Source organism: Eucyclogobius newberryi, unplaced genomic scaffold, assembly GCF_026437365.1.
Source record: "Eucyclogobius newberryi isolate DKJ021-1_F unplaced genomic scaffold, fEucNew1.0.hap1 SCAF_6, whole genome shotgun sequence".
NCBI classification, from domain to species: domain Eukaryota; kingdom Metazoa; phylum Chordata; class Actinopteri; order Gobiiformes; family Gobiidae; genus Eucyclogobius; species Eucyclogobius newberryi.
The window spans coordinates 20669072-20695546 of NW_027316278.1; the positions used below are offsets into that span (position 1 = coordinate 20669072).

Below are 26475 nucleotides of genomic sequence, written 5' to 3' on the forward strand. Positions count from 1 at the left end.
GCTCCAACATCTAAATAGTTAATTAATTGAAATCCTTTTAGCGCAACTTTCATTTAGCTAAAGTTCTAACTGCCAGGTCAAATGGTTTTCTGACTGTCGAGTGAGTGGCTTTCACCACACGCCCCACTCGGCCTCACATTAGTGTGGTGACAAATCCACTCGGACGCAGAGGCCAAACCCATTCAAGGAGTCTGCAGTTACCAAGTGACGGCACAAACAAGCACTGGAAGAGACAGGAACAGCCCGTGAGTATCCAGAAATGAATGATTGTGGGACAAATACAAAATAATTCAGCTTTTTCTATCTAAGTCTAAGATCTATCTAAGAATGAAAAACATTACACAGCAAGTTTTAAAATGTGTTAAACCTCTGTTGTACATTTAAATAGTTATAAATGGCAATATACTAGTAATCAGATTAAAAATGTATTGAAGAAACACAGATAGAGACATAATATAGGGGCTGGAGTGTGAGAACCAATTATTTAGACCTTTTATGTATATTATATAGGCTAATATTAGTGTAGTTGCAAAGTTTAATGTAAAAATCATATTGCAAACAATTTCTAATGTTCATACAAAATAGGGGTTCCATTTGTATGCTTAATTTAGATTTTTCTCGTGTGAGTGATGATAATTCAGTTGATCACTTAATTAATAATAAAAAGTCTTCTATTTCACCTCTTACGCTGCCCTGTTTTGGCATAGCTGTGGTCAGTATGTCATCAGTCCTATAACAAAACTTTTTATTTTGGGTCTAGAATGTCAAATGCGCTTGAATTTCCCCCGGATCACACCAATCACAGGTAAAAAAAAAAAAAGATTTGTAATTTTTCAAAATTCTTTCAGCGAGAGGGTAACATTAGACTGGGGAGCCACTGCTGACCTTTCTTACAATACTGTGACTCACTCAACTTAAATTAAGGCTAACCTCACATCGGGGGACACAGCTAAGAGAGTTCAAGAATGACCTAAGGCTACACACAGTCCTTTTCTGTCTGTGTACTTAAGCCATATTGTGTAAATGTCTCAAACCGGCTTATGCTTTCTCCGTAAGTGTGAGACCTGATGTCCTGGAGGGCCGCGGGGGCCGTGAGGACAGGACTCTGGCTGTGCTGCTGGAGCAGGCCTTCAGGATCAAAGAGGAAGTGTCCAGTCTGCAGAGGTCCGAGGGATGCGCCCAGGCTCAGGCCGTGTCCCGCACACTGCTGCAGAGCCACATCCTCACCGTCACACGCATCGTCCAGCAGCTCAGTGTCAGCGTACAGGTCATTTAAACTCTCCAAAGCCCACTCCTGTCGCCAATATGAGGCTGCGAAACAAAAAAAAGACTCCTTCAACCATTTCTCAATAGGACTTCACTGGTTAAGTCAATTTAAAACAAGACATCAAACTATTAAATCATAAACTAGACACTTGTGTACTTTTGAATTCATTATGATCAAAGTATTATATGTGTGAATCAACTGCAACAGTACAAACCATTTCACACATGAAGATAAACGACGTGGATGTTATTACTTATGCGTGTTGTGAGCAAGTAATAATCCGAGCAAATTGAATTAGAAATCTGTTTAATTCTATAAGAGCCATGTAGCCACAGCCTCTCATGACACACTGGAGTATCTTTACACTCTTTACTACGATTGTGCACACTGCATACATCGGATTTGAGAAGCTGAGATGTGAGTGCGTGTGATAACATAATGCTTGTATTTCACCTGAGCAGACCTTGCAGAGTCAAATCGCAGAGCGAGACTGGGTTGCATGTGGGACCACGCAGGCTGTTCAACGGCTCGACCACAAGAACACGGCCGGCATCGGGGACCTGAGGGGGCGAGTGGCCAGGTATGTGACAAACACAGCAACAGGAGCTGAGGAATTACAATTATTCATTCACAATTGTTCCTCCTTTGCATCACAGGCCTTGCAGGATAGGGTTGTTAGCGATTTCCAGGAATACACAAGTACTCACAAGATATTTAGCTTTCAAAGTACCGTGACAATATCTGGAATACACCAAGTAAAAGCACTTCAATGGGCAAAGTGAAGCATACATAACATGGTATGAAATTAAAACAGATAAAGCCTTGTGCTGCAGAGAACCCTCAAAAAGACCACCAGAAGAAGCCTGCGCACCACACTGTGAGAATGAGTGCAGGAGATTTTAACTTTAGATCTTGTCACGAGTTGAAAAAGGTCCCTGTAGAAAACTAAAGCGTTAGTTTAGTTTCAGTGTACACTTTCGGGGGGATTCCATGTGTTCCCGTGTCCTCAGGTGTGATGCGAGCCTGGCCAAGCTGAGCGCCGAAGTGAAGAGCACGGAGAGGCAAGTTGTGCGCCTGCAGCACGAGGTGACCCAGCTCCGATCAGCAGTGACGCTCCAGGTTCAAGAGGTGCAGGTAAAGGTGAGGTTTGACTTATTTAAGATACTGGACGTCTGCAGTTATCCATAGTGTTGTCATGGAACTAGTAACTCAATTTGGAAATAACTTATAATACTTACTCAATACTGTTTTTGATACAGCGATGAAACAAAAATGACACTTTTATCATTAGTCTTGACGTGAGCCTCAGTCTTCTTAACCCTCTCCATATTATAATACCATTTTAATAGTAACCCTAACCCTAATAATAGTTTGTTTTACTATGTGGTCTTATAATAAATCTAATAACTCAGATCCTGACCTACTGTTCGCTGCTGGACAAAGACTACTCAATGTATTTGTATCAAGTATTTAGATTTAGATTTTTCAATTTTTTAATTGATTGTTTTTTCAGTATCAAAATCTGCTGAACTCAGATACTAATTTAAACACCACAGTATGAGTTGGTTATTGATTCTTTTGGACATACTACACATTAAGAGATGCATTTAATGGTCACCACACTAAGAGGACGGGGCTGGCACGTCCACTCTCTGTTTTAGTGGGGTGTAAATCACTAGGCAGCGCATTAGCTTTGGAGCAGTGGTCAAGCATGTGCCATAAAGGTAATTGAAAATGCAGAGAAAGTGGGACAGGGCTCATTCTGGAGTAGCGCCGTCAGGGGAATAAGCTTGACTCAGCGCAAACCGCAAAGGGAGAGGTCATATTGCAGATCTACATTTATAGAGCCGGCATTACAGCATTACAGTACAAAGAATTTATGCTGTGTGTTTGCTTATGTCCAGATGCAGCGCGACCTTGGCCGATTGTACCAGGTCCAAAGAAGCGTCAAGTCTGAGGTGCAAAACCAAGTTGGGAAAGTACAAAACCAGTAAGGCTACATATCACTGCTGAATAATGGTTTTATTTCAAATCACTGTGATTATGAAGCTCACACTTGAGACTGTAGATTGAGTATTGCGATTTGAATTTATGCTTTCAAATTAAGATTCTGTTCAGAAAGTGACAAATGAACTCCTAAACTATTAGAAGAATCACATGTATTTCAGGACGTGTTTGCACATACATATTATACACCAGACCGGATTTGGCCTTTGTTTGAACACAGTGCCATGTTCACAGTGTGTGTGTGTGTGTTTGCAGAGAAAACGCTGAGTGTGTGACGGTTTTAGGTTTCACGCTGTCACTTGTTCTCTTTAATTTTGTCAGGTTAAACTCTAGAGTTGGCAAAAAGCAAATGTGTTTTTGGTAACTAACTATTATGTAAATATGTGTTGCCACACTGGAATTTAGTATGCAAATTATATTTTTCTCAGATTCTGCCAAATATTCAATATAAAAGGTCATCATAATTTTCAAGTCATCAAGATTTAGTGTACAATACAAATGTTATGGAACAAACCTCCCAATGATAACAGTATTTTTTTTCAAAAATAAAAACTTAAAATGCACTGTTCCAAATGATAATGCACAACAGAGTTTGAAACCATGTTATTGTTGTAAAGAACTGAAAATGGTCTTTTGTTGAAATTAGAAGCATTAGCAGGTCATATTTACTTAAATCAAACACTATTTCATTAAAAACATCTTAACAGGTCAAGTTACATTTTAACATAGGGCCCCTTCAATAGGGTTGAGGTCAGGGGAGGATGGGGGCCACACCATGAGTTCTCTTCTTTGATGCCCATAGCAGCCAATGATGCAGAGGTTTTCCTTGCAGCATGAGATGGTGCCTTGTCATGCATGAAGATGATTTTGTTACAGAAAGCACGTTTTGCTGATGTTGCAGCCTTGTTGCACAGCACTCATCAATGAACAAGACTGTTTGAAAATGAGTCTTCATGTATTTCTGGGCCCACTGGAGCGTTTCTGCTTGTGAGCATTGGTTAAGGGCCGAATAGAGGCTTGTGCACAACTGCACGCCTCTGGAGGAGCCTCTGGAGGATCCTGCACCTGGATGTTCGTTGGAGCACCAGCAGCTTCAAATACCTGTTTGCAGCTTTGAAATGGCAGATTTAGCAGCTGCTCTCTTAATCCGATGTATTTTTCTAGCAGAAACCTTCCTCATTGTGCCTTTATCTGCATAAATCCATGTGTGCTCTGAATAAGGTTCAAATCTCACTTAAGTTTTCATGAAATATCTGATGTTTTCATATCTTGTCCAAGGCATTCATCCTTCCCATATTAAAATGGTGGTCTACTTAATAATGTTCTGCTAAAGTAGTTTTTTCCTTTAATTGGACTTTCCTGGCAAACAAATTGGCACATGTGTCTGGGACTGATTTCACTGAGAAAAAGCCCTGAGACACAATACCATCCATGAGTTTCACTGGAAAAGAAACAAAAATGACCTTTATGACACTTAAAAACAATTTGCATAATAATTATAATATTATTGTATTATAATATTATTGTTTTTGAACTATGAATGAAATATCAGAATGAGCAATTGAAAGGATGTCTCTCTCTCTCCCTGCATCGCAGACTGTCCTCAAAGATGACGGACGTTGTGAACCAGTCTAAAACGCTGAAGAAGTGGATGGAACAACAGATTCAGGACTGTGTTCAGTCATTTGAAAAAAGCAGCAGACAACTACATGACAACATGGTACATTTTTGTCATTTTAACACAAACAAATGTTAACAGAATAACAATAAACAATAAAGAAAGGGTATAATATTGACAAATTAACAAATATTATACATTTGAACTGTAAGAGGATTACAGATTACATATTGAAAGATTATTATTTTTTGGCATTATCTTGCTTTTATTTAAGGCCGTGGCTGGAGACACTCCCTTTAATTAAAGGAATAATGGAGGATTTATTTTTTGGCGCCAAATCTTTGTCTCATTTCCTCGTGCCGAGTAGTTCATTCACATGTGAATCATAGAACACACCCACTGCACAGCTGCTGCCTCGTCGGCTCGTCCCCAGGAGAGCAGCACGTTTCCCTGTGTCTAAGCGCATTGATCTATTATAGTATAGTTCCCTCAGTGTATTAAGACAGAGAAAGACAGTTCGAGCTGGCTCAGAAGAGACGGAAGATGAGATGCGATCCGTCGCGCTAATAAACAAACGCACGTGTAGCAACGAGGCTTTTGTGTGCTTTCGCACGGGGGGAGTGCGCATGCAATCTACCTCTGTATCTACCTGCGTTGCAAAAATGAAATTTCCCCATGTGTGGACAATAAAGGAATATCTTATCTTATCTTAATCCTCCATTATTCCTTTAATTACGAGTGTTTATCGCTCAGAAACACACTGAAAAACATGGAATCTCACAGTGAGCTTGGGCGCCTCTCCTTAGATCTGACTTGTAACTTGGCCTGATGGAGTCACCTGCTTGTCGTGGAGATTGCTGAAGCCATACTGTGGAGCATTCAAGACAAAGCAATGAAAAATAGAGCCAGAAAAGTTTAAAGTGTACAGTCTGTTCCCTTTTTGTGTGATTCTTGAACCTCAACCAAGACCGTTAAGGCACATTTAAGCACATGACGGACTGTTTGCTAAAATGTAAACTGATTATTGCAATCGGGATGATCCTAAATATTCTATGTCGTCCACCTCCAGGGAAGTTGTTCGGTGTAGCCTTTGTAGATGAGAAGCAACTAAAGCTTTATTCAAATGTGTTGAATCTAGCGGGAAGCTGAGCGTGGACTACTCGACAAACATGGTGCCCTTGAAGCTGGTCTGGAGCGGTTGAGAAGTCACCAGGAGCGGTGCGAGTGCGTTCAGGCCGAGCGGCTGAAACACATGGAGACCAGGCTCAGTGACAGGGTCGAGTCACTGGAGAAGAACCTCCATCACGAGCTGCAGCTGCTCAAACACGACTACCACAAAGGTCTGTCCGCCGCATACTGTCAGGAGCAAGCAAACATGGGCCGCATCCGCCCACCCGAACATGAGCGTCAGGGAAAAGTGAACGCATCACGTACAGGGTTCAAATACTTGATTTGTTTTGTCAAATAGTTTATTTGTAGAGCACATTTCATACACAAGGCAATACAAAGTGCTTTACGCAGCAGGAAAAATGCATTAAAATCACAAAGAAATTACATCACAAAACAGTTTAAGATATAAAAGAGAAGAGTGCAAAGAAAAATCCTTTCAGTCATATGCGCAGCTAAACAAAACTGTTTTTAGCTTAGATTTGAACATTGTCAGAGTAGAAGCCTGTCTCACATCTTCAGGAAGACTGTTCCAGATTTTAGCTGCATAAAACTGAAACGCAGATTCCCCATGTTTAGTCCTGACTCTGGGCACCAGCAGGAGGCCGGTCCATGTTTAGTCCTGATTCTGGCACCAGCAGGAGGCCGGTCCATGTTTAGTCCTGACTCTGGGCACCAGCAGGAGGCCGGTCCATGTTTAGTCCTGATTCTGGCACCAGCAGGAGGCTGGTCCATGTTCAGTCCTGACTCTGGCACCAGCAGGAGGCCGGTCCATGTTTAGGCCTGACTCTGGCACCAGCAGGAGGCCGGTCCATGTTTAGTCCTGACTCTGGGCACCAGCAGGAGGCCGGTCCATGTTTAGTCCTGACTCTGGGCACCAGCAGGAGGCCGGTCCATGTTCAGTCCTGACTCTGGGCACCAGCAGGAGGCCGGTCCATGTTTAGTCCTGACTCTGGGCACCAGCAGGAGGCCGGTCCATGTTTAAGCCTGACTCTGGCACCAGCAGGAGGCCGGTCCATGTTTAGGCCTGACTCTGGGCACCAGCAGGAGGCCGGTCCATGTTCAGTCTTGACTCTGGCACCAGCAGGAGGCCGGTCCATGTTTAGTCCTGACTCTGGCACCAGCACGAGGCCGGTCCATGTTCAGTCCTGACTCTGGCACCAGCTGGAGGCCGGTCCATGTTCAGTCCTGACTCTGGCACCAGCAGGAGGCCGGTCCATGTTTAGGCCTGACTCTGGCACCAGCAGGAGGCCGGTCCATATTTAGTCCTGACTCTGGGCACCAGCAGGAGGCCGGTCCATGTTTAGTCCTGACTCTGGGCACCAGCAGGAGGCCGGTCCATGTTCAGTCCTGACTCTGGGCACCAGCAGGAGGCCGGTCCATGTTTAGTCCTGACTCTGGGCACCAGCAGGAGGCCGGTCCATGTTTAAGCCTGACTCTGGCACCAGCAGGAGGCCGGTCCATGTTTAGGCCTGACTCTGGGCACCAGCAGGAGGCCGGTCCATGTTCAGTCTTGACTCTGGCACCAGCAGGAGGCCGGTCCATGTTAAGTCCTGACTCTGGGCACCAGCAGGAGGCCGGTCCATGTTCAGTCTTGACTCTGGCACCAGCAGGAGGCCGGTCCATGTTTAGTCCTGACTCTGGCACCAGCAGGAGGCCGGTCCATGTTTAGTCCTGACTCTGGCACCAGCAGGAGGTCGGCCCATGTTTAGTCCTGACTCTGGGCACCAGCAGGAGGCCGACCCATGTTTGGTCCTGACTCTGGGCACCAGCAGGAGGCCGGTCCATGTTTAGTCCTGACTCTTGCACCAGCAGGAGGCCGGTCTATGTTTAGTCCTGACTCTGGCACCAGCAGGAGGCCGGTCCATGTTCAGTCCTGACTCTGGACACCAGCAGGAGGCCGGTCCATGTTTAGTCCTGACTCTGGCACCAGCTGGAGGCCGGTCCATGTTCAGTCCTGACTCTGGACACCAGCAGGAGGCCGGTCCATGTTCAGTCCTGACTCTGGGCACCAGCAGGAGGCCGGTCCATGTTCAGTCCTGACTCTGGGCACCAGCAGGAGGCCGGTCCCTGAGGTCCTCAGAGTCCAAAGATGTACTTTGGTGCTAGGCCATGGAGAGACTTGTACACAATCAGAGCTGTTTTAAAGTCTATTCTCTGAGCCACAGGAGCCAGTGCAGAGGCCTGCACTGATTAGTGTGCAATGTTCCTTTTTCCAATATATAAACAAACAAAAACAAAAAAGAAAGAAAGTATGTTTTAGCACAAAGGCAGCGTTTATTGACTCAAAATGAGACAGGAATATTTTCTTCTATTACTCTATCTCTATTACTACAGTGTTTAAAATTCATGAAGAAAAAGGTACAGTGATAATTGTTTGAGTGGAAATAAATTAACTGTTATGCCCAACAGAACAAAAAAGCTATAAAAGACATTGCTGAGACTGTAAATGTTTAGACTGTTTTAATAGCATATTCCAATTTGTATAGAATCCAAAGAAGGAGGTCTATGTAAGAAAAGTATAATAACAAAAATAGAATATAGCTATGTTTTTTAGACATCTGCAGCCCTGTGTCCCTATAAACCTATAAGAGACCAGTGTAGTCAGACTTTGTGTAGTCTCCTCTTCTTCGTTAATGCTGCCCTGAAGAGTCCAATATTACATGTGCAGAACCAAATTTGCATTTAAGTTGGCATATAAAATGGCCTTCCTGTCTGACACCACACTCTTTGAGTTAAAGCCTGGAAGGCAACTGATATGATTTGCTGAGACGTCTCCAGAAGGAAACAGACAGTTAAAAATAAAGTGCATGAGCTGTGGCTTTATTATGTAGCTAACACAGCCTGGGTAATGCACATGATAAACCTGGAGGCTCAGAGCAGAAACTGCAGTAAACTGCTGGACATTTATCGCAGTCTCAGTGCAGAGCCAACTGGAAGCTCATTTCCCAGAGTCATTGCAGTAGATCTCGGTGCATTCACTCGGGCCAAAGGCTGCCTCACTAAATAAGAGCAGAGTTAAACTGCACTGTACATCATCACTCAGCCAAAGCTCTATTCAGCAGAGCCGTCTATCACTGCAGAGAAGGAGAAGGAGGACATTGTGGAGGGGGTTATGAGATGCAATGCATATTTGGTGATGGTACTCTAGGACAGAGCTATCTATACTCTTTAACTTCATGTGTTGAAACCACATTGAAAATTAATTATGATGCAATATTAATGCATTTGATAACACATTATAATAGAGAATAAAAAAACTCACTGGTTTGCATTAGAACATACAAAGACAAAACTACTTGAACACTGAATTCAATACATTTTATTCTCACTATGTTCTTTTCTTTAGGGTTCAGGTCTGTGCACGATGCCATTGAGACGCTGAAGGAAATAACAGACCTCGAGTCTCGCCTGGAAAAAGGAAACATTCAAAAGCAACTCAGCCACATTTGCAGCAAAGTAGCAGAGCTGAGTGATGCTTGAAACTTTGACCTCCTTGTGTTGAATATTAGGTTATAACTTACTGTTTCTTACACGTCTACGGTCTACTCCTTTAATAGGAAGAAAATGTTTGAGTGGCAGTGACCTCTAGTGGCAAGTCCCAAAATGTAGTAGCGGTTTTATGAAAGTAATAATAATATAATATATAATATAATATGTGAGGTAACCATTAAACATTACATGCATTAATTGAAATGCAATGAGTGCATGTGTGTTTCTTCTTCTGGTGTTTGTGTATCGTCCTTCAAGGTCGATGATGTTGTTGCATTTGTGGACAACATACTAAACTCTGTTGTTTAGTTCAGTTTGAGCTGAAAAGCTAGTGGACATGGATGAATCAGTCTGATTTGAAAATAAACCGGCCTACCTCTTTTCATAATTAAAAAAAAAAAACACAACAAGGGCAAGGCACAAGGTCCAAAATAAAAGTCCCAAATTGTCCAGTTTCTGTAAAATGTGTCCATTTCCAAGTTGAGTCTGTATGTGAGTTTTTCCATTTTCTGTATGTCAGTTATGACCTTGATTCAGTCCTTAATTGTCGGAACATTTTGTGTCATTTGAACTCTCATTGTGGGACAAACAAAGGTTATCTTATTTCACAGTGTGGCATTAATAACTGATGTAAATAAAGTGTTTATTTTACCATCATTATTAGTAGTAGAAAAAGCTTCAGTTGTAGTCATCTGGACTCAGTTTGAAAAAATAGACGTTTCGACTCTCATCCAAGAGTCATTGTCAATAACAGAATTTAGGTCGAGAACTCCGATATTAATACTGTTCTGTGGTAAGACCCGCCCATTGGGAGGAGCCTTCCTGAAGTAGAAAGAGTTGTTTGTTTCAACAGAAACTCCCCTTTGTATCTACCGAGCTAGCCTATTCAGAATCTTAATGGGCTATTAGAATCCTCTTTGTCTTTGTGAGACCCTGGCTCAACCACCCTGAGTACCTGATTAGCATCTGAATGTCCTTTACCTTTCCAGGGGTTCAGAATCCCATTATAAATAACAGGAAGATGAAACCTAAGCCCTCCATTTCTGTTTAAAGAAGGTCTTTCTTTTTTAACAAAAATAGCTTCCTTGACTCCTCTTTCAAACCATCTTTTCTCCCTGCTTAAAACCTTCACCTCACCGTCTTCAAACGAGTGATTAGAGGCTTCAAGATGGAGATGCACGGCACTCTGAGGTCCTGAACTTGTATTTCTTCTGTGCTGATAAAGCCTCTTGTGTAGAGGCTGTTTTGTCTCACCTATGTAACGTTCTTTACAGCTTTCTTCACTGCATTGGATCGAATAAACTACATTGCTCTGTTTTTGAGTCGGCAACTTGTCCTTAGGATGAACCAGTTTTTGTCTTAAAGTGTTTCCTGGTTTAAAATAAACAGGGACTTCGTGTTGTCTAAAAATTCTCTGCAATTTTTCCGACAGGCCAGACACATAAGGGATAGAAACACCCTTCCTTCTCTGTTCAGTTTCCCTTTTGTCCTGCTTCTTGGTTCTCTTCACTCATCATTATTAGTGTTATTTTGTCTTACTCTAGCTGTTTTCTTTTTATCTTTATTTCGCCCTCAATTTCTTATTTAGAAATGAGAGGTTCTGTCTATAGGAGTTTTTGTTTATAAGAGTTTTGTTTATAAGAGTTCTTCTATTAAGAGTGTTTTTTAAACTTCCTATAAGTTATCTGTCCTTTTCCTCTGTATCTACCTGTGTTGCAACAATTAAATTTCCCCATATGTGGACGGAATATCTTATCTTATCTTAAACATCTAAATGGAGACATGTGACACCAGACCAAGTAACAGGGCAGATCTGTGGCGAGGCGATCCCAGTCATAGTAGTGAAGTTCAAGCATAGTTTCAAGATCCCATATTATGCTATTTTCCCCATTTCGTAGTCTACCCTAAGGGCTTATTTGATCATAATAAGTGTTGCGCAACACCCATAGCATAATAGTTATAGAATATCCCCCATATCCTGGACCTCATTCATAAACCCGGAAATGCGAGTGCTTCCTGGAGGATGGGCTGAAACAGGGAAGCATGTATGCAGCGACACTCACAAGGATGACTCATCCAGGTGAGAAGCCTCCATCTGTCTGCTCATCCGAGGGGAAGGACAAAGACTGTTCTCTTGCTAAAGACTGCAGGAATCAATCAAAAATACACTTCGGGCTCACATACGAGGTCTCAATAGCACTGTAAGAATGTTAAACGCTCTGAAGAGTTGATTTGGTCTCATATGGGCCTTTTCAGCCTGGAAGACTCCCCTGCTGTCTCACCTGTGCAATTCTTCACCGCCCTGCTCTGTCATGATAGGCTCAGCAGCTGCCAATCACCTGAGCATATTGTTTTAAACTCCACCCTCCTCGCGCAACACTCCTCCTCCCCAGCACCACCTTTACAGTTTCATTTTTTTCTCAGGTTTTATTTTTCATCACCAAACCATAATACATTATATATTTTTTATATATCACTGTTAATTATCATTCCTCTTCTATGCATATTGGTTAGTCTCTCCAGGAAGTTGAACTAATGGAATTTCAAAATAAATAAATGTAATTTTATATGATGTAATTTGTTGTTGTAAAGATTAGGACTGATCTGGTATTTGGGCAGTTTATGTACGTTTTCTTTGGAGTTTACATTTGTTTACACTAGAGCGATTGGAACCAATAGCATGAACCAGGCAAAGCAATAACATCTCCATGGAGACGTGTTACTAAAGTACATATTTTACTTGAACCATGTTTTTCTCAATAGATGTATGCTGTTGTCCTCTACAAGATAGTCACTAGATGACAGTGTTTTGTGTTGCTGGCGCTGACTACATGAGAGATCCTTTTACAGAAATCTAAAAAAATACCTATAAATGACCAACACATGAATAGTTATGGGATTTTTAACAGCTAATGGAATGTTCAAAATGTTTTATACAAAGAAACAGATCAACTACAATTCAAAGTGACATTTTTTAATAGCAAAGAAATGCTCTGTTCAAGTCAAATCCTTCACACAACAGCAAAGAAAAGACTCATTTCAAACAATTACAATGGCGGGTCCAACAGAACTTCTTCAAAATGGTTAAGAACACAATTAAAGGTTTATACTGATCAAAACAGAGTGAAGTAGTTCAGCTGAAGACATTTCAAACAAGATTAGTGTCTGATAGATTTTTACAATACAAATATTTGCACAAAAACGTCAAAAGTAAAGGCTCCAGGAATAAGGAAAGCGTCAAAAATATAAATGTCATTTTTTTTCAATGTAATCACAAATCACGGTTGTGGAAACACTCTTTTTAAAATTGTACAGAAATGAAAATATTCCCATCTGCCATGACCCTCTTTGATTGTGTTCATTTTCATAGAGCAAATCTGCATTACAACAGGTCTCAGACTAAACTAAAGCTGCACATCAAATCTTGGATATCAAGACTATCAAAAAGGCACAGACAGACAAGTAGCACATAGAGTTAGCAGAAGCTTAAAACAACTAATCCAGGTTTCTCTTGCCCTCCCACAAAACATGGAAAAAGACCATCTCCAAGTCAAGTCCCAGGCACCTCGGATTACAAGCCCCACTACTGTATTTCAAGCAAACTCGAGAGCAAAGGTGACGAGTGTCACAGACACTTCAATCTGAAACCTCACATCAGATCAGCTGGGTAACAGCAAAGTCATTTAGGTAAACCGCTGCACCAAGTGAGTACTCTTTACAACATGCACAAGAGAAATTTAGTTTTAACACCAATTTTGGAACTAGGCCAACTTCCAATATACATCAGCTTCAAAATTGAAAACCTTGGACGAGCTGTAAAGACCCACCTGAAGATTCAGTATGCTTAAAATGTGAATCATTTCTTGAATATAATCACGTACAAACAGTAGATTTACAGATTTGTGCAAAATGCCAGTTTATATGATTTCATGAACATTTTGACCATTTCAAAAGGTTAATTGTGTATTACTCAATTGTATTTTAATACAACACAAATATTACCCATTACAAAGTTCTTTTACATTTTAAACCAACAAATCATCTATTTTAATACATGTTTTTTTCATTTGTAAATATAGGACACACAGAAAACAAAGCCAACAATTATTAAAAGTATTGAAAAACTGTTCATTCAGAACATGTGGACAATAAAAAAATATCCAAAAATAGTTTTAACAGAGGTCAGATATGACCATTTCCTTACTAAGTGCTTTTGATGTTCTGTTACCGAGTGTTTTTGATTAATCGGTTGGCATTAACATTCCAGGATATGGAGGCTTGAAAATTAGCCAATTAGTTTTAAGATGTACAGGGGGGAAAAATGACTTCATAATGTATGTGAAGTTACAATTAGTTTTTGTTAAACAGTCTTCAATTAGAAGTTACAGGCTGTGATAATGTCATACTGCCTGTTTTCTACGCAGCAATAAAGATCAATTTATGTGCAAAGTTACTTAATTTCCCTCAAATGCAGAAACATTTTTGTAATTGGCATTACTACCGTATACATGTACATATGGTTATTCTCCTATAACAAAAAGAGGGAACCGTTTTTTTATCGCAACGAAGACAAGATGAAGCGAAGGAGGACAAAAGCACCATGTGATTGGAAAGTGTAATAAACCGACAGAGCAGGAGCTCCGGGCCGGCCCGGCTGGAGTGGCACTTAACATTGTTGTCTTTGTATACAGAGCTTTTAACAGTCATGCAAAGAGCACAGTCAAACTTTGACAAGGTGGAAAATCATATTAAATAAAGAACAAATGGGAGGCACAACCATGTTTTTCTCTGGACATAGAGAAATGAAACCTTACATAATGTACACACCGGAAGGAAAGATGCAAGCAGACGGGTTGTCAAGGCCAAGGCCACACCCACAGTACAAGACTGCTTTGTTTACTTGGTTTTCCATTAACTTCACTTCAAGTAGAAGTCAATACAAAAAAGAACAATTGGTATAGACACTTGAAATAAAGCGGTCGTACAGGTCCTCCTGTTCTATCTCCTAACTGCACACTTTCCATTCAAATATTTAAGACTTTTATGTTATATATAATATATGTTTCAATTTTTGTGTATACATTTGTTTGGGGGTATTCTTATGCATGTCAATGCTTTAAAATACATAAACTATGATAAAATAGACAGCTTTTGAAGAGTGAACCCTCTTCAGTGATGGCTTTTGGCCCATGAGGTCTCTGGCTAACTGCCATGTTTGCATAAATGTGTTGGTTTTCTTTTATAAACATGAACATATGCATCCTTTCTTGGAACAGTGTGACAAAGGGTAATGAAATACTAAAGATAGATAATTGAGTAGCTTAGCTCACTTGTTTAAACGTCACTACAGCACAACAGCTAGTTTATGACCGCACTAAACAAAAGGGTCCACAGGGAAAAGCCAGAGCCACACAGCCTTTGACACACAGACCAGGGTTGATTGTGGCTTTGGAACAAATACCACCCAGAACTGTAACTGTGACATGACCTCCTCCCCTCACCTCCTACACACTCAGGAAAAATGACTGTTTTGTTGAGTCCGGACGCCATTCCTGAGCATAGTGAACTTGACATGCGAGACCCACGGAATCCAAATGATTTGGACAACAAAAGAAAGAAAGAAGGTATAACCAAAAGTCACATGATGTAGTGGAGGCGGGGAGAGCGGTGGCCGTCCAGAAGACAGTCCAGATCCTTCTGTCAAGACAACCAGACTGTGAGAACAGGTCAAATGGTCCTTGTACATATTACATTATACTTGGTAACTAGAGCTTGAACAGGCATTTAGAAATAACACATAAATAAAATAATTAAATAAATAAATATATTTTGTATTATCAACTGAAGATTAAATTTGAATGAACTAAAATTGAAATGATAAAGGCTGACTGACCTGTGGGGGGTGTTAGGACCTAAAGCCTGGCTGGAAACGTGCAGTCTCTTCATAGATGAGCTCCTTTAGTGTCTCTTTGGGTAAATCATCTAGCTCCATGTCAAATTTAAATGGTGCCTCGGCAACAGGCTGCACACAAGAAAACAGCAAAAAAGTAAGAATTTCAAAAAAGTCAAACACATTTCCAAAGTTAAACTAAAGTCCACACCTCATCTGTGGGGTCATAGTATTGTTCCAAATAGGGATGTGCGAGTGCCTCCTCCACCTCGATCCGTTTATGAGGGTTGAACGTCAGCATTTTGTCCAGCAGGTCCAGAGCTGCAACACATGAACCGTAAGCAGCTGCTCCGAGGACTCAAAGTCGTTACACAAACGCACCGGCAGAGGGCGCCACTGTCAAATACTGCTCATCCTTTGAGACATTTTACTCGCCACATGATCTCACCTTTGGGATCTGCATTGGGGAAGAGGCGATTCCAGGGCACTTTGCAGCGCAGCGGCAGAGACAGCAAGTAGTTCCTGGCTTTAATGTTGATGATGCAGTTGAGATCTTCTTGAGAGGGAGAACCGAGGATTCCTGAGAAATTGAGAAGAAATGTACTGTGTGAAACCCTGCATAACATTTGCACTGCAGTATTTGTACTCGTAACTATTCATTGTTATTTGAGTGTTTGTCGTGTATATTTGTACCCAATATGTGGTTAAGTTGATCCAGGTAGTGCTTTCCGGGGAAAATGGGCCGGTTGGATAACATCTCTGCCAGAATGCAACCGACTGACCAGATGTCTATGGACTTGGTATAGCCCTAAAATTACAATTACAACCACGATTAAATTAAAAGTGCTTTGCTTCGTTCTGTCCGCCAAACTGAGCGCGAGTACCTTTGAGTTGAGCATGATCTCGGGCGCCCTGTACCAGCGGGTGGCAACGTACTCGGTGAGGAAACCAGTGTGGTCGTGGTCAGGATCCGCCACGCGGGCCAAACCGAAATCACAGATCTAGAAACGGGGAGAAAGGTACCACGAGATCATCACGAGAGGCAAACAAAAGGCGGGAAACTGAAACGGTTGTGACAGCAAAGACGAGCGTTGACCTTGAGATCGCAGGTGGTGTTGAGCAGAAGGTTGGACGGCTTGAGGTCGCGGTGCAGGACGTTGGCGGAGTGGATGTATTTGAGGCCGCGGAGAATCTGATAGAGAAAGTAGCAGATGTGGTCGTTGCTCAGGTGCTGGGTTTTGAGGAGCTTGTACAGGTCGGTTTCCATCAGGTCCTGGACGATGTAACTGCACTAAAGTTGAGGAACTAAGCAGAAAATGCAACTCCTTGTTCACACATGGAAAGTGTCACGCAGTAACTCAAATAGGGGTGCAGAGTAATGTGTTTGTCGTTTTGAACATACCAGTAGTCCAAACAAAAAAATTACAAATATGAAAAGCATTTTGTTTGATGGATACCTTTGGAATGTACTTTTGGCGGCGGGAAAAACAAAGAAATGGCTGACACAAACTTCACAACTGGAACAAAAAATACATTCAGACTTAATTTGGAACTGAAACCAAATAGACTTTTAATTATTTTTTCATTTGATTATGTCATGAATGTTGATTTACCGGTAATCTTAAATTTCCCTCTCTGGATGTGTTTTGTGTCCATTCCATGTTGTATGTTTTGTATTAAAAAAAGCTTTGAATAAAATATATGTTTAAAAAAATAAAGTCATTTTTGCAAATTTCTAAACAATTGTAAAAATATCATCTGAATATTGTCATGGGGACGATCAAACAATCTTTGATTAATTCATTTTTGTTTAGTTTGTTAATATCCTAATCTTAGCATATTATTTGTGTAAAATATAAACAACAATGTGCTAGACTTAACAGTTGGCTGCTAGGCTACAAGAGGGCTGCCAAAAGCAAGAAGACAAGAGGCTATTATGTAACAAAAAGCCCCTCTTCAACAGTGAGCAAACATCAACAGCACCATCTGAACAGAGACACTGAACAATGTTTGCTCGGGAACATCACTGGGGACAGTTTTAATGAGCTCAAAGGATACACGTCCTTCATCTGGTCAATGGCTGCAGCACGGATGATGTCGTTGATTCCAATAATGTTCTCGTGTTTGAAACGCAGCAGGATCTTGATCTCTCGGAGCGTGCGCTGGCAGTACGTCTGGTGCTCGAAGGGGCTGATTTTCTTGATAGCAACACGGATTTTGTTGTCCCGGTCATAGGCAGAACTGAAAGAGAAAAAGAATATATGGGGTTAAATAAATTATAAAATGAGAATGTAATAAGATAGTCTTTCCTTACAGGGGGTCTCCAAAAGGCGGCCCATAGGCCAAGTCTGGACCCCCAAGCAATTTGGTCCGGCCCGCGGCCCAGTTAAAAAAAAAATTATATATATTTAAATTGTATTTATTTATCTATTTAGCGATGCACCAGCGCTCTGTGCTGCTTTGCTGCAGAGCCCTGGTTCATCTGAAACACTGCTTTGTCACAGCACAAACGTGTCCTGCTGCAGACACAGTAAATAATAGCGTCATTGATGATTTGGTGTAAATGTAACATGTGTAAGAACCTTGTTGGATTTAAAGGTCTCCGCGAGTGCACGGTACGTCAGACCGGTGTGCATGATGCGTGGATCTTTGCTTTAGGCATGGCTAAATTCATAAGCTTGGGTAAGCATGTCAGATTGTAATTAAAAAAACTCATTATTTTACAGGGTAACTAACAGAGAACACAAATATGGAAGAAGTTTAGTGTTTTCAGGAACTTCTTTCAGTTGTCCATTTCATAACGTTACATATATTTCAATGCTCAGTCTGGGTTATTTTTAATAGACTTTAATAGACAGCAGGTAGAAAGAAAAGGTTGTGGTCTGAGTCTGCTGCGGGTCAGAGAACTCCAAAAACATGCATGATACTGTGCATGTGGCCTAGTGACAGCTGCCTTTGTTCTTATGTACTAAGTAGCTAAGTGAGCTTTTTTTGGCAGCTATTGTAGGCAGTTATGTTTTTAATATTATTTGATCCAAATGTTCAAATTACATTTATTCTTTAAAATAGTCCTGCTTCATAGTTATCCATGTTTTTCTGGTAGATATGGTTTGTTTAGTCTTGGTTTAAGCCTCCTCTCGTCTTAGGTCTGCTCTGCACTACTCAAGTCAGGTTCCTGGTAAACATTGGTTTTAGTTCTTTTGTCCTGTCTTTAGTAACGTAATATTGTTATGATACTTTTACTTCTCTGAACGTAAAGTCCTATGTTGAATTCTGTTGTTGAATTGTGCCCCTGTGACTCATTTGTGAATCTTATGGAGATGAAACATTAAATTGTGGTGTGATTTTGTAGTTCGGCCCACGGACCTTAGCCCTCCAAAAAATATGGCCCCCTGGAAAATAGAATTGGAGACCCCTGCACCAGTCGGATCTAAATATACACAGGAACGTTTAGTTGTAGAGGAAGACTGTGCTGCCAACAGACGGAGTACAAAGACGTGTTTGGCCCTTGTTAGAAGACACTACCTCCTCCACAGTGTGGGAACGCAGCCCAAGTGCAGACGTCTGCTGTGGTACTGCATGTATGTGCAGCCTCGCAGTACTGAGCACGCTTTAAAAACACATTTCAAATAACCCAGCAGATTGAACAGCACCCATTTATGTGGAAAGAAAAGAAAATGCTGTGTCGCTATGGAGATGGGGGAGTAGAGACTGAAATGTAAACACAAGTGTGCTGCTTTTAGCAAAGGAAATATGAGTGACCGTATACTTGTATCAGCCCTCTGCTCCTTCTGCTCCTTGTGCTTCTCTGCCCCTGGTGCTTCTCTGCCCCTGGTGCTCCTCTGCCCCTGGTGCTCCTCTGCCCCTGGTGCTCCTCTGCCCCTGGTGCTCCTCTGCCCCTGGTGCTCCTCTGCCCCTGGTGCTCCTCTGCCCCTGGTGCTCCTCTGCCCCTGGTGCTCCTCTGCCCCTGGTGCTCCTCTGCCTCTGGTGCTCCTCTGCTCCTCTGCTCCTCGTGCTCCTCTGCTCCTCGTGCTCCTCTGCTCCTCGTGCTCCTCTGCTCCTCGTGCTCCTCTGCTCCTCGTGCTCCTCTGCTCTTCGTGCTCCTCGTGCTCCTCGTGCTCCTCTGCTCCTCGTGCTCCTCGTGCTCCTCTGCCCCTCGTGCTCCTCTGCCCCTCGTGCTCCTCTGCCCCTCGTGCTCCTCTGCCCCTCGTGCTCCTCTGCCCCTCGTGCTCCTCTGCCCCTCGTGCTCCTCTGCTCCTCGTGCTCCTCTGCTCCTCGTGCTCCTCGTGCTCCTCGTGCTCCTCTGCTCCTCGTGCTCCTCTGCTCCTCGTGCTCCTCTGCCCCTCTGCTCCTCGTGCTCCTCTGCCCCTCGTGCTCCTCTGCTCCTCGTGCTCCTCGTGCTCCTCGTGCTCCTCTGCTCCTCTGCCCCTCTGCCCCTCGTGCTCCTCTGCCCCTCGTGCTCCTCTGCCCCTCGTGCTCCTCTGCCCCTCGTGCTCCTCTGCCCCTCGTGCTCCTCTGCCCCTCGTGCTCCTCTGCCCCTCGTGCTCCTCTGCCCCTCGTGCTCCTCTGCCCCTCGTGCTCCTCTGCCCCTCGTGCTCCTCTGCCCCTCGTGCTCCTCTGCCCCTCATGCTCCTCTGCTCCTTGTGCTCACGTGTGCGTTGAAACGTTTTTGGGTTTATTTATTTTCAAAATAACAATTCTTTTTGTAACCGTTTGAACAGCCGCTCCTCAGATACAAGGCCTTTCCCAAAATCACATTTCCACACTGTCAGGTCTATGACATTGGACCATTTGTATTGCACTGAAAAAACAGACAGAAATGACGCAAACATGAAAGGGATTCTTGCAGAGAAAAACAAAAATAAATGCATTTAACTGACATTTTCTGTCATTTAAATAAACATGTAACGTACATATTTTATATTATTCTTGTTTTAGTTATTTTGCCCAAGTTTAGATGGATGTTAAAGTTGATAAATCTTTTTAAATCTGGTGCTTTTAGTGCAATCTTTTTTTTTTATTGCAATCATTTTTAGAGGAAAAGACCCACTTTTACAGTTTGTCCCAAAATACAGTATAAACATATGGTATACTATAGTGTGAAGCCAAGCTCATGACTCTCACTGCAGCCTCTTATCTGCACCATCTTTACAGGCGATTCACACACACACACACTGGTGCAGAGTTTGAAGAGTACAGGGGCAGCGTTTCCATGGAGACCAGAATACAAGGCCTCACAGTTACGCAACAGGCGGCTCTGTTTCCATGGCAAAGTTCAAAAAGATAAAATATGGAAGATTTGTTTAATCAGGTTTTTTTAATGCTGCTGAATTTATCATATATATTTGTTTAATTCAAAAGGAAAAAAATACCTGTTAAATATTCAATCCATACATTCAAATCCAACAGTCAAACTCAGAGTAAAATTTGCAGGGAAAGAAATTCACATACATTTTTAAGCATGCCAAGATCTTAGCAATCCTGAGTTTTTACTTGGTAACAACCAGGACATATTGCAGGGAACAATCAAATTTGTCCAGATTAGTCTAATCATAACATCATAACCTTGATTCCTTAGTGTAAACCTCATCCACACAAGAGAAAATGTGTGATTTTTTTCACTGCAAATTTTAATTTAGGTGGGAGTTGTACCAAAAAGAGATCATGATTTAAATTTGAAATACAATCTATATATTTAGTGCATTTATTGCCTTGAAGAGGCAACTAAAGTCTACAGAAAGTCCACATTGCAGTGTGATATCACCAAAAGAAAAATCAATATTACATCTTATCACCGTATTACACAGCCCTAATTTTAGGTCTTGAAAATATATGCGTTGAATAATTAAAAAGATGATTCTCTTTTTTTCATTTTGAATTTTTAAATAGGGAAAAACTCATGTATACTGCAAACTTCAGAGAATGAAATTCAGAATAAACACAATTCAAACATTTTTTTTTCAGCATTTAACATTTTAAATCTGATTAAACTAATTATCTTCCACAGTAAAAGTACAGTATGTAATGATGAGTGCATCATGATCCACTACCACTACGTCGACACAATCACTCAAAAATGCAACACAAAGACAAAGACTATGGTGATATTATTTATCCTCACCGTAGTAAATCAGAAGCAAGGAGATGAGGTCACACATATTTCCCTGTTAAATTAATTATACACGATAAGATAAGAGAGCCTTTATCTGACCGCAAGATGTCCAAATAAATAATATGTAGCGAAACACAAATTATAATTGCCCAGTTAAATTAAGTCGGTGTATTCCCTCATGTGTCCAGGAGCGTTCAATTGTAGAAAAAACAAAAGTAAAATGAAGGACATTTAGCAAACCTTGCTGGACTCTATGCATACATTTTGATATTTTGTTCCATTTACACAAAAACACTAAAACACATCCAAACAAGGTGTAAATGAGACATAAACAAGATCTAAACTCATATTAAAGACAGGAAAGAACTAATGCAAATGTGGAATGATTTGGGTCACTACAAATCCCATGTATGCTGCATATGTACAGCTGTAAGTGTCAATGCTGCGTAGCAACTTTAGTTTAAATAAAGCTCTAAGTTATTAAAGCTTGTTTCAATGACAAATATCTCAATACAGCAAACTAGAATCTAATGAACGGTCTATAACACATTACAGATAATTCAGACAAAGGACTAAGATACCAAAGACACTGTCGGATAGGGCCACCAGAAAAGTTACACAGTGTACCTTTAATAAGGCTGATGCACCGCACTTGCCACCGCTAATAATCAATAAACAGTTATGCTATATTTTTCATTATCAAGCAGCCTTACTGTTGGATGGTGCGTTTGGACGAGGCACACTCAGCTTTAGAGGACACAAAAACAGCAGCACTCTCCAGTCTGAACACTGCGGGCCGGGCATGACAATATTCTGATCTTAAAAAAAGATGACAAGTGGATATGCATGGGAGCTGATCACATTAGACAATGCTGCTACAGTCATTAGCAGTTTAGACTCATAGTTCGCACTGGAGCAGATGTGGAACAGCCTGAGGAGAATCATGAATGCAGTAACAAAGTGAAGCTTTAATTTCCCGTGTGCATGAGCATGCTTCCTAACCCATAAGTCATCACACGCGTCTTGTATAATAACCCAAATTACATCGCCACTTGAATAGCACAACAGGATTTCAGAGTGTCAAGGCGCTCTTTCTCTCCTTCCTTCTCCCATTGGCTGCAGCGTGGTGCTACTGATGTCAGAAACAGAAGGGTTGCCATGGAGACGGGCGCCACTGTGGCATTTCAAGAGGACAGCTCATGGCAGAATGAAGCCGAACATCGTCAGACACTACGGCTCAGACAGGTTAAGAAGGCACCGCCAAAAGTCCAAAATCATTTACAAGTGTGCCATTCTTTACAACTACAACCAAAAAACAAAAATAATCCTTTGTTATTGCCCCACCGTGCCACCAATCAGCCAAAAAATACACTGAAATCATCACATTTCAGTAAACCATCAAGAAAAACCATCAGGTTCAACATTTGTTAATTTTCCTTTCATTTCATGGCAAAGTTCAATGTAATCAAAAGGGGAAAGTCTCTCTTGCCCCACATCTGAGGTTAGGACATGATCACATTCAAGAAGGGAACTAAAGCTTACTTTGCCTCGGCGCATGCTGTGGAGACATGCAGGGGGCATGCCCACTACCACTAGTCTAATGCCATGCTACATTCATTTCATAGACTGATGTAGATTACATTTGTTTTCCAAACGGCAAATAGTAGTAGTCAGTATTATCTACATGGTTTTAGGGCTGAGAAATATGACAACATTAAATCAAATTGTGATCTCATCCTTGTGACAACTTCTGGGGATATTGTCATATCGTATTTGTTGCATTTCTGTTCCCAAACAGAAAGATTGAGTGACAAGTGTATTTAACCAATCATAGTGAAGCATGAGCTTCCAGAAGTAGCAGTAAGCTTTAGTTACTTTTTAAAGACCGTATATAAATACTAAGAAAACATGAATCGTGGTAAAATGGGAATTGTGATCCAAGAAAATCATGATAAGACTCTTTTGGCATTTATATTACTTGGAATATTTAGGACAACGGTTGGTTAATAATGGGGGTTTGGACCCACAGAGACACACAGAGACACACAGAGAGACACAGAGAGACACAGAGAGACACAGAGAGACACACAGAGACACACAGAGACACACAGAGACACGCACACTGCTAAAGTGAAAGGCTGAAGAAAGCAGAAGGAACGACACTTGCAGAGTTGCATCCATCCAAAAACAGATCACGTCAGCAGTTTTAGGTATCTTTTGTTATGCCAGGGCGATATTCATATTCAACATGCAAAACCTGTCGTCATAAAGTTACAGCCAAAGCTGATCCAACATCTCTGAGATAATAATCCATCGAGGGAAAAAAAAAAAAAGTACAATCCTTAAATTAAAGTGATCCCGAGGGATTACAAGATTTGATTGTGAACAATTATGAATAATAGTAATATTAATACATGATATGTTCAGTGGCAGTAGATTGGATGTTTTGTTTCTATTGACAGTTATTTTATAAACCGTAGGTTATAATCACCCAACCAAGCATCACCCTGAATCAAGCTGACTTACAGTCATACGATATTCTACCAATTCTGATCTTGCATATTTACAGAACAACTATGTTTGGGATACATCTCCCACGTCAATCCCAGATGAAATAATAAGCAAACTTTTGGGTTTGGTTTTCCAAATAGCAAAATTCACATGGAAATAGTTTCTGGTAAACACTTTTTCTGGCAAATGAGTATTATGACAACAAACCCTTATCAGACATGTATAACCATAAGCATACTGGGTGATGGTGCCAAAGAAAATACTGGCCTTTTTGTAAAATATAATATTCACAGGGATGGTGATAGAGATAGACACTACTACTATACAATTAGGGCTGCAGAATAAGATTAGTATCAATATCGAAATAATCAATCTCACAACAAACATATCACAATAACTTTCTCCATCTGAGATGAATTTAGCTAGTTAACTAAAGTGCAATTATTATTTTCCTAAAATCCTAAATAAATAAGCCTCGAATTCATTTTGTTTTTGTCGATGTTGTTTTGACAGCTTCTGACTAGTAAATCTGGCATGATTTAGTTTAAAAATAACAGAACATATTGTATCAAAAAGCATAATTAAGTATGGCAATTATATCGATATCACAGTAATTAACGGCACACGCCCGATACCAGAGCATGGGACAGACAAGGGAAAGGGCCACACGGGCAGCTTGTTGCACGTAGCCCACAGCAGCTGCACAGCACAACTTTGGAGTTAAACTTGGGCGTAATAGTTTGTTGTTCTGTACGTCTAACTTAATATATCATTCACTTTATCATTTTTAAAAACATGTAAAAGTGCCAAACTAGCGGAACTAGCGCGGACTCGGTGACGGTTGCGATTAGCCAACACGGAACATGATCTGCTGTGTTTCTGTGAAGTTCTGACGGGGAAAATGACAACGTCCGCGGAGCTGGCTTTACGTGCGGGACGGGAGCGCGTGTTTACGTACCACACCATCCCGTAGGCTCCCTCCCCGATGTAGGAGAGGTTGCTGTAGCGAGGCCCGACGTCGAAGGCCTGCCCGCGGACCAGCTCCGCCGTACCTGACCCGGGGCTGGGGCCGCAGCCAGCAGCAGCGGCGGCAGAAGGGGCAGACACCGCAGCCGTCGCCATTACGAGTACTTTCTACTTCTACGCCGACAAACGGGAACGGTTAGAAGAGGTGATAACGCGCGTGTGCTCCGATGCGGTGCTCCGGTGCTCCTGAGGGTCACGGTGGGCCTCGGGCATGTGAGGAGTTTGCCTGTGTGTGGCCGTATGGTGAGCGCGAGCACACTGCTGTAATGTGGAGCGGCGCCGGAGGCTGAGCGCAGTCCACACCAGACACACAACACAATGTGAAGGGGAAAGCTAGAAGGCGCTGGACGCTGTTGCCACGGCACCTGCGGCGGCCATCTTATGATGGTAAGAGCAGCAACGTTCTAATAGAAAATAAAGTAGAAAGACAAGAAATGCATTTAAATGGGTTAAATGGACATATGGTGTATTTGTGATCCTAAGAATGCAGGAGACTCTATATGTATCTGTCCAAATTAATGTCCATCAACATTTCAGTCATGTGATTTATTTGTTGTTCATGCTGTTGCTTACCTTTAATATTAGATAGTCATAAAAAACAATGTGTAAAATTGTAAAAAGGTTGATATTTCAAGAAGACAGAGGTTATGGGCTCTGATCCTTATCTACAGCAGCGAGTCACTGATGGATAAGCTCGAGAAGCTGCGAAAACGTGCTACAACAAACTTTTGCCGACATTTACATCCAAGCTTCATAGTCCTCATGGTGACATCCAGAGACTGACGCGGGCAAAGCCTGAGTCTTTATTCTGTTAGATCGTGAGTGCTGCTTTTAACACTGTCAATCATGGGATCCTCTTACAGAGACTAGAGGACTGGGTGGGCATCACTGGCAGTGCCCTAAATTGGTTCAAGTCCTATCTGGAAGACAGGAAGTACTTGGTAACTGTGTCATGGTCTCAGACCACATGCCTTAACCTGTGGGGTGCCTCAAGGGTCAATCCTGGGACCCCTTCTGTTCAAACTCTACATGCTGCCGATAGGTCAGTTGATACGCAGCGAAAATATGTCCTATCACAATTATGCAAACAATGTTTCACTAACGTTAGGTGAATATAGACTAGTAGATTCACTGCATCCAAAAACAACTTTTTTGCAAAGTTGAAATAATCTTTGGCCCACAGGAACAAAGAGAAAGCGTTAGCAGTCATCTCCAGAGTCTTGCCCTAAAACCTACTAATCAAGATAGAAATCTGGGGGTAATAATGGACTCAGACTTTAAATCAATAACATCAGCAGCTTTTTACTATCTAAAAACATTGCCAAAATCTAAATTATAGTATCTAAACCAGACTTGGAGAGACTGATCCATACGTTTGTCTCCAG

The 26475-nt window shown here is 41.7% G+C and overlaps 2 protein-coding genes across 3 annotated transcripts; one reads left to right on the forward strand and one right to left on the reverse strand.

The window, feature by feature from the left end:
- Window positions 1-761: 761 nt before the first annotated feature.
- On the forward strand, window positions 762-9542 carry fam81b (family with sequence similarity 81 member B). The gene is made up of 7 exons (XM_072432909.1): window positions 762-805; window positions 1057-1267; window positions 1729-1847; window positions 2278-2401; window positions 3172-3246; window positions 6031-6232; window positions 9409-9542. The coding sequence occupies exons 1-7, from the start codon at window positions 762-764 to the stop codon at window positions 9540-9542; spliced, it is 909 nt and encodes a 302-aa protein (XP_072289010.1).
- A 2967-nt stretch (window positions 9543-12509) lies between these two features.
- Window positions 12510-25295, reverse strand: mapk1 (mitogen-activated protein kinase 1). Of its 2 annotated transcripts, none has more exons than XM_072432448.1 (9): window positions 25023-25295; window positions 17500-17682; window positions 16538-16727; window positions 16326-16442; window positions 16135-16249; window positions 15890-16021; window positions 15653-15762; window positions 15445-15573; window positions 12510-15245 (listed from the first exon to the last, which is right to left on the reverse strand). In XM_072432448.1, the coding sequence occupies exons 1-8, from the start codon at window positions 25184-25186 to the stop codon at window positions 15457-15459; spliced, it is 1128 nt and encodes a 375-aa protein (XP_072288549.1). In that variant the 5' UTR covers window positions 25187-25295; the 3' UTR covers window positions 12510-15245; window positions 15445-15456. The 2 variants fall into 2 exon arrangements, with proteins under 2 accessions (XP_072288549.1, XP_072288548.1); XM_072432447.1 differs by having other exon boundaries at window positions 12510-15248.
- Window positions 25296-26475: the final 1180 nt, after the last annotated feature.

Excerpts from the sequence above, each read along its gene's own strand:
- fam81b (XM_072432909.1), top strand. The coding sequence starts at position 762 with ATGTCAAATGCGCTTGAATTTCCCCCGGATCACACCAATCACAG. Across the intron at positions 806-1,056 it reads CCGGATCACACCAATCACAG|TGTGAGACCTGATGTCCTGG; the intron begins GTAAAAAAAAAA and ends TTTCTCCGTAAG. Across the intron at positions 1,268-1,728 it reads AGCTCAGTGTCAGCGTACAG|ACCTTGCAGAGTCAAATCGC; the intron begins GTCATTTAAACT and ends TCACCTGAGCAG.
- mapk1 (XM_072432448.1), bottom strand. The coding sequence starts at position 25,186 with ATGGCGACGGCTGCGGTGTCTGCCCCTTCTGCCGCCGCTGCTGCTGGC. Across the intron at positions 16,728-17,499 it reads ATTGACCAGATGAAGGACGT|TTACATCGTCCAGGACCTGA; the intron begins GTATCCTTTGAG and ends ACTTTAGTGCAG. Across the intron at positions 15,574-15,652 it reads ACTATGACCCCACAGATGAG|CCTGTTGCCGAGGCACCATT; the intron begins GTGTGGACTTTA and ends TCTTGTGTGCAG.